Genomic DNA, 8,400 nt, shown 5'->3' with positions numbered 1-8,400 from the left:
GGATACCGTAGTGTATTGTGGTAAATGGTATCAAAGGCCTCAAGGTAGTCCAGGAAACGACAATGGTATGGAGAAATTGGTAAATAGCGTTTGAGACTTTAACAAGAATGGTAAGTATTGTGTTGTGTTTTTGCTGAAAACTGAATTGATAATCACATAGTGTCCAAAAACTTTAGTAATCTGGAATGGACAACTTTTTTTAAAGTAACTTTGAAATAGAACTCAACTATAGAACTCAAGGTATAAGGTTGATAATTACAAACATCTTCCATATCCTCTCTTCTTTATAAATAGGAGTTATCTCAGAAAATTTCATGGCCTCAGGGACAACTCTGTTAATCAAAGACAAATGAAACACAAAAATACCAATGGATCAACAACAAAATTCAAATAATTATTCAAAAGAAGATTATCAATATCGTCGAGGCCAGCATTATTTTTTTTTTTAAATCGGAACAATATCTAACAATTGGCTTGTGTCCGAAGGAACGAAAAACAAAGAGTTAGGATTAGGAGTATGTAAAAGAAATAAAAAAAAATTCAGAGATAATTTGAGAAATGATGCTTCCTGTTTACGAAAAATATTGATTAAGAATATTTGACATTGATGTGTCATTATAAATAAATGAATTATTTTGTTTCATTGAGAATGGTAATATGTGGTTTCTCCGTGTTTTAATAGTAGCTGTATTGATAATTATTTTGAATATCATTTTTAAACAAAAAATATCTGATTAGTGAAGAATCAACATTAATTTTTTTTGCACCATGATACTTGCGTGAGAACATTCGTGAGATTGCTGTGTACGTATCAAATTGTTTTAATGATTGACTGATCTCAATAGAGATTTATAATACAATTAAGGCAGCCCAGGAAATCTTTTGAAATTACATGTATTACATTATTTTTTCTAATAATAGGAATGTGTTTATCCAAAAATTAAATCAACGTTTGCATAAACAAATCATAGGCTTTATTTGGATCTTCAGTATCACATACATCGGTCCGATCCACTCCGTTTAATTCGTCTTGTAACCTGGCTATATTGTCAGGTATTATTTTTCCGGAAACTCACCATTAGGGGCCTTAAGTAATTCTACGGGTAAAGTGGAGTAAAACTGAAAATGGGATAATGGACTGAAAGGTCAGATAAAACAATTCCGGGAGCAGACAGAGGGCTGATGTTACAACATATTATAATAATATCAACAACTGTTTCAGAATGATTGGCTACACTGGTTGAGTTTGTTATACGCGGTAAAAATGACGAAGAACGGGAATGAGTTATAATATCCAGAACATTTTAGGCTGTGTTCAGAGTGTGAAAGTTTGGCAAATCAACGTTAAAATTTCCACTAATAAAACAATCTTTCTTATTAAGAATTGGGTTTTATAGTAAGCATTGTACATAGTGAAAAATCATGAATATCTAAATTAGGAGTTCTATACATTACTGACACAAATATATTCTTTGAATGAGGGAAGTTAACTTCAATGACAAGTTATTCAACATTTTCGTTCATATCCGTACAATACCATTCATCATGAATAACACAGTCCTGGTTTTGTTCTACATTACTAAAGCTAAACCTCCGCCCAATCTCTGATCTCTGCTATTATGTATGGAATTATAACGTTGGAGTGAAAACGTGGAAGTAAAACCTTGAGGGGCCCAAGTTCCGCCATGACATATCACTTAAAAAGATATCCATGAGTGCCAATAATGAATAAGTGAAACTTATCAAAATTATGATTCAAACTCCTTATATCTAGATGCATCAAACACAAATTATTATCATGATCATTACCTTCAATCAAAGATTTGATATAATCAACTCAGAAATACTCTGAACTTGGATATTGTTTATTGTTATTCTGGCAAAAATCAACACTACTCTTAGAAAAAAAAATCAAAATCGTAAAGTAACTGATAAACTTTTGTTGTGGGGTTATTATTGTCAGTATTTTCGTGTTATGTCTGAAAATTTCAAAAAAAAAATATCACTATACGGACTGTACAGTACTGGTTGAGGTCTGGTGGGGATTCATGTTTTGAATATTAAGTGAGATAATGAGAAACCTTTTACGAAATATGAAAGAGCATGTAATTTTAAGAAGTATTCAACGTTTATTTGATGAGAATTGGTTTTCAAATGGCTGAGATATCCAAAAAAGTGATAATAATAAAAGGCGACATGCCACAACTTTATTAGGATTTCTTTGTTTCACCTTGTTTTTGGATATCTCAGCCATTTAAAAACCGATTTTCATCAAATAATATTTTGATACCCCTTAAAATTGCATGCTCTTTGGCATCTCATAGAGTGGTTTTTGAATATGTCGCAAAACATTAAAAGCTAAATCCTCACCTTGACCAGAACTGTACACACCCTTTAAAGAGTTAAATCAAAGTTTTCGACTCATCTAGGAGTCAGAGAGATATAAAGGACATACTCAGTTGCAGCGGGCACCAGAGTGCATTCGAGCGTGCTTGGCAGAGACCCAGGAGGATGAAATAAGAGAGAACATAAAAGAATGTAAGAATAATCATGAGGAGAATTGAACACAAAGACTAAACCCAATATCACTCTCCCTGCCCCTACCCCGCCCCCCCAAAAAACAAAAATGCCAATAAACCTATCACTTAATTTCGAACAAAGACATAAACGGTCATGTAAGATAAACTAAAGAAAATGCAGGCATACATGTATATATTTTTTTGTATGTACAGAAAGAAGACTGAGAACAGATTATATTATGTAAAGGATCCTTAACGCAGAGTATAACTTTCAACACATACCACTGTACATTTCACATGTCACTCAGAGAGAGAGAGAGAGAGAGAGAGAGATAATGAAACCAGAACTAATGCTTCATGAACTTAATGCGCAGGACAAATCGCTGGATAAGTAGTGTCATACTCTGTTGGTGATATTTGCGACCAACGCATGACTGTTTGTCCATTGTTTACTAAAAAAAATATACACACAACAGCAAAATAGTAATTCTAATCTTAATCCCAATCAAACTGATTCTGCAAGAATATGTCTACATAAATTATATCGCATAATATTTGTGTGAAATGAAAATGCTCTCTTTCGTCATGCATGAATGAGCACACATAGATTACAAAAAAGAGTCGTATGTAACAGCACATGCTGCGTGACGATCGGAGGGCGTCGTTGTGTTGTGCTTGAGTGAACACATCACTGTAAAGATGGATTAAGAAATGCTAAAAATATACTATTAATATGGTATGACGGGTCCAAGCAACAGAAGATATATATTATAGGTCTATATGTTGAGATTAAAAGAGGACATATTTTAATAGGTAGACTCCGAAATATAAAAAGTTCTGCACTTTACTGCTTTGTCTGAACTTTTACTCCTTGATACGTAAACTCTGCATTAATAGTCATTTTACATGTTTTGTTGCTTTATCAGGTTGATGAATAGTGAGTCAAAAGGCCAATACCTTTGCCCATAAATGGTACATTCATTTTCATGTGTATAAAAATGTGTATCCGCGTGGTGCACTCACGCTGACATGTATAGTATGCATGTGTACACATATAACAAATACAAACACCTGATTCTCCACCATAATCCTTCACAGCTTAAGAATATAAGATAAGAATAAGATTATAATCAGTAATAAAAGTACGTAATGCTATTACATCATAGCAAATATGGCATCGACACATTAAATTTAATGCACTTATGATATAACTATACAAACCATTCTAACGGTTATTATTTTTCTTGAGGAGTTAATTCTTTAGATATTTTCCATTTTTTTTAAGTAAGGGAAGAAATCCTACAGCTTCATGAAAATCCTACCAAAGAATTCAACCATTTTCTCACAAGAACTTGAACGTGCCGCGTCTAAGTGACCGTACATCACAAAACCAACAAAAAGTCGCACCCCTTGATTTTACGTGAGGACTCCAAAAAGGTAAAACGGGTCAACCAATTCTGCCTCGAGTTTTTCATAGTTTCTGAAAGATCTATTCTTCTTCTACATTGCTTTTAAGTTTTGACTCGTTAAATAAATCAGAAAGTGTATTTTCAGCAGTTTTTCTACAACCCCCCTTTTTTGTAGAGTAGTGTAATCAGTTTTGTCTTCAGAGATCCTGTTTCATTTCTTGAAAATCCTTTAAACACCCTTCACTTTTACCTCTAATAACTTTTTAAAAGATAGCGTTATCGCCTTGATAGTTGGCATTAATCATGAACAGAATGTGCTTATAAAACATGTTCAATTTCGGCTTAATCTAATAATCCCTTCATTGGTGTTGCTACGATGATTTACATCCTATTTTTGTCCCATTCTTTAATTGCACAGCCAGCACGGTTTTGTAAGATTATACGCTTTAACAGACCCCGTACTTTTGTCAGTTCACACTATTCCAGTGCGTGCACTTTCTGTCCAATACCAAGATAGGTTAGGAGAGTCCATTTGAATTGAGTTATACATCATTTCAAAGATGAGAGTCTGCCCTTACAGAAACTGCCTCATATATCATATTATATACATCTTTTTTTCACTGTATATATTTAACAATGACATGAATGATAACTGAGAAAACAGGCTCTATAGTACAGAGTATAGGCAAGCGCTTAATCTTTACTAATCTTTACCGTGCATGCTAAAACAGAATGTTAACCAGTGGAGCAACAACAATGAAGAGATTATCAGAATAAACTGAAATTAAGCGTGCTTTATTAGCACATTCTGAAGATGATTGATACCGACTTTCAATGCAGTAGCTTAATTTTTTCCAAAGTAATTGGAGTTGAAAGTGAAGAGTATGAACAGGGTTTTTAAGAAATGAAAAGAGGGCTCTATAAGAAACACCTAATCACACTATTCCACCAAAAAGTGTTCAAGAAAAACTTCTGAAATCATAAGTGTCTGTTTGATTTATGAGCCTAAATTTTAGTATAATGTAGAAGAAGACTTCCTCTTTCAGAAAACATAAAGATCTCAAGATTGCCTGGGTTGACCCATTTCACCTATTTGCAGTCCTAACACAAAATTAGTGCATGCTACTTTTTGTTGCTTTTGTGTGCAAAGTGAAATATGAAGAGTTTTATCGCAAAACGAGCTAACTCCATTCTTGTTAAGTTGAGATATTTGTGATTAAAGCTGCTAAAAAAAAAACCCGAAGAAAACTATATTAGTATTAGTAAATACATATGATTTTTGATAATAACTTCCTTGTCATGTCATAAGTGAGCTATTACTGGAAAGGTTTATTTTGCTCTCTCTGATGAATTACTTTTAAATGCTTAAGAAATGGCGGTAGCTCATTTTGCAAGAAATCTCTCTACATATTCCAGTTCAATTTACCGAATGCAACAAATTTTAGCTAAAATTTCCATGAGGATTTGAAGTTGCATACTGATCATGACTGAAGACGTTGGCGATCGACTACAGTTTTTGCGCTTGGGAAATTGAGGGACTGGCACGACCCTGATATGTTGACCACGTGAATATCGTAATATGATTTCTTGTTACGTTTGACGGCTTTGGTCAGACCACATTGTTCATAATGTGCATTGAGTAGGTCTCGGAAGTACTCAAGGTCCCGCTGGAAACTTGGACCATACTCGGCCACCTTTCTCCAGAGAGTTCTATTCCAATGATCGTATAGAATGACATCCGCAGTATTCCACTCTCGAATCCGTCTTCGCTGCTCTTCCGACAGTTCTGAGGTCTTGATGCGTGCGTTCGTCTTAATGTAAATGATGTCACTGAAGTCGATGTTTAATAAGCTTTTCAGGAGAATCAGAGACTCGTCCAGGTGCTCAGTTATCAGGACTAGATCTAATGTCTCATCCAACGTACTCAGCGTGTCCTCAACAAGTTTGTCATTGTGCAGTGGCTTCGAGCTGAGGTCGAACCACATTCCATTTCTTGTATAATATTTGCAGTGACCTCTGTGTTTGCTTTGCCAATTATGGAGGGGATCTGCGAGGAACTCCTCCACCTTGGCCGAGTCGTTCTTGCCCCGGTACTTGCCGGCGCAGCCGAAGAAGAAGAAGGCTGACTCCCACTGCTTGCTGGGCTCGCGAAGAACCGTGATATACTTGGTGTCCTTCTTCATGAGGCGTTTCAAGAAATCCAGGTTGGGCAAGAGACGGACGTGTGTCGTCAAGACGTCGTAGTCTCGGTAATTGGCGTAGTCGCCAATCTTCACACCGACCGGGGGCAAAACCTGACTCACGTTTCTCGGAATATGCTGCCGGAAGTGGCCATGCGCCTTGTCACCTTTGAAGAGGAGAAAGGAGAGATTGTTTGCAAGACCGTAGCGATTTAGAACGTTGGTCACAGTAGTACTACCGGTCTTGTGGGTCTTCACGTAGACCACTGGGCGAGGATTTGGTCGCACCTTCTTGAACCGTGGAATATCCACCCTCAACGGACCTCCAGTCACCCCTACCTGTTTAAGGGTGGACCTCTCCAGGATTAGGAGGTAGGCAATTGTTCCAAGCATGCACGCAACCATAAACACTTGGATGGAGTTCAGCTGCAATGTGGAGAAATGTAGAAAAAAAAATATGTTAATCAAAATGATCCTGCCATGGCCTGTAAGCCTATAAGATGAATATTTTCAACATCGGCCGCCCCCCGTCATGCCGTATTTCAGTTGTGAGGATTTTGTGGTAGAGCACGGACTCACTATGTCATGTAGGAAGGTGGAAGTTATGTGCGATATGTCTATTTCCTTTTTCTAAAGGCTCTTGACAAATTTCAAATCGGAGTGAATGTATATCGAATGTATATCTGTACTGTGTCGACGTGATATGTATAATTTATGAATATGCCCTTATGTATTTTTTTTTGTGATCGCTGCTCCGTAGTTTAAAAAAAATCATAAATTTTGAACCAATATTGTCTGACACTCATCGAACACACCTGATACATTTTACTTCATTGAATGGAATTATCAAGCAAAAGCAGACTACGTATTCAAAAATGTAACTATTTTCCTTTAATTGGTGAGCGTTTTATTAATTTTTAGCCGGGATAAATGCTGTGTTAGGGCCTACCAATGAGAAGCGAAACTAATGCTTTTCCATTTAATTAATTGATCCATGAATGATTGATCCACGGTAAACAAACGAAAATCTTTCACATAGTAAAATGACATGTCTCCCATGCACTTGCCGTCCCGACGCTCGAACCGACAAAACTTCTTGTCAGCATTCACTCGGCCGTGTACTGTTTTGAGTTTGAACCAACCAACCAACCAACCAACCAACCAACCAACCGATTTTCCCGTGCAACCGCTGCAACCGTGCCTGCCTGTCCCGCATCGGAGTCATCGGCCACTTTCGAGCCTGAAGCAGACGTGGACTTCCTTAAATCTTCGTTCGCGAAGCAAAACCATAAGCCGCACTGCCGCCGCGCCGGGTGGTTTGCTGTTTGTTTACACGCCTTGTACATTCACCACTGTTAGACGTGCTTTTCAAACTAAAAAAATGCGATGGGCCTTGCATTCTAAACTCCTAAGTAGCTTCCAGTAATGATTTCTTAGTTCAGCACTAAGTAATGTCTGTGCCACATTATTTTAGGGTATTAGGGTAATTCGAAGTATTGAAATTTAACCTCTTCTCCAGTTAAAAACGAATGCACTTTTGATTTGTGTTTTAGTTGTAACGCCTCGACTATTTCTTTTAGATAGGTATTGTTATGACCTCTCTAAAACCTCCGCCAAATTTTCCCTAATTCATCCCAAAGCTTGCATTACCGCAGACATCGTATGAATCTCTCTTTGCTCTTGCTGCATTCCCCGTTGTGGTATGTGCAAAAGTCTTACATTTTCTCCTTCGAGGCATAAACACAACATAAACATTTTTACCCAAAGAATATTTTCTTTGAATGTTCACTGTAAGTTAATTCTTTTGAAGTTTATCTCTTTTTAGGTGATACGATCAGCGTATCACCTTTTGTGTTTGCCAAAATCTTCCTTTATTTTTTTTTTTTCATTAGGTGATACGCTAACGACGTATCACCTATTCTGTTTGGTCGAAATTCCCATTTCTGTCTGACGAATTTGGTGAACAACATATCTCAATAATGACTTGACCAATTAACATGAAATTTTCAGTCATCATATCTCATGACAATATCTCAGTACAGCAATATTTTTATGACGATAACTTATCTGTGACGTCATCTAGGGGCCATTTTGTGATTTTCAATGATCGATCATAACTTCATAACTAAATGCAATTTCTTCAACATTTTTTCGGTAGAAAGTTCAAATCACGTCTGATCGTCCTGGTTATGCTAATCACCCAGGTCACCATGATGTGCGCGTACGCGCGCGTCAAAAATTTAAAATGCTCAAAACGACTTCCCGACCGTTTTTTCGAAGTTTCAGACAATT

At 36.6% G+C, this 8,400-nt stretch overlaps 1 protein-coding gene across 1 annotated transcript; it reads right to left on the bottom strand.

Moving 5' to 3' along the window:
- Positions 1-5,409: 5,409 nt before the first annotated feature.
- On the bottom strand, positions 5,410-7,333 carry LOC139741325 (galactose-3-O-sulfotransferase 2-like). The gene is made up of 2 exons (XM_071651910.1): positions 7,271-7,333; positions 5,410-6,534 (listed from the first exon to the last, which is right to left on the bottom strand). Exons 1-2 carry the CDS (start codon positions 7,331-7,333, stop codon positions 5,410-5,412), a joined length of 1,188 nt encoding a protein of 395 aa, XP_071508011.1.
- Between the last annotated feature and the right edge of the window lie 1,067 nt (positions 7,334-8,400).

Source organism: Diadema antillarum, unplaced genomic scaffold, assembly GCF_040938485.1.
Source record: "Diadema antillarum isolate AM-2024a unplaced genomic scaffold, OU_Dant_1.0 seq00000920_RagTag, whole genome shotgun sequence".
Lineage (NCBI taxonomy): Eukaryota > Metazoa > Echinodermata > Echinoidea > Diadematoida > Diadematidae > Diadema > Diadema antillarum.
The sequence above is the reverse complement of the archived record's forward strand: the minus strand, read 5'-3'. Positions and strand labels throughout refer to the sequence as shown.

Coding starts and splice junctions, on each gene's coding strand:
- LOC139741325 (XM_071651910.1), bottom strand. CDS start 7,333: ATGACTCCGATGCGGGACAGGCAGGCACGGTTGCAGCGGTTGCACGGG. Junction 6,535..7,270: donor ACGGGAAAATCGGTTGGTTG/GTTGGTTGGTTG, acceptor TCCACATTGCAG/CTGAACTCCATCCAAGTGTT.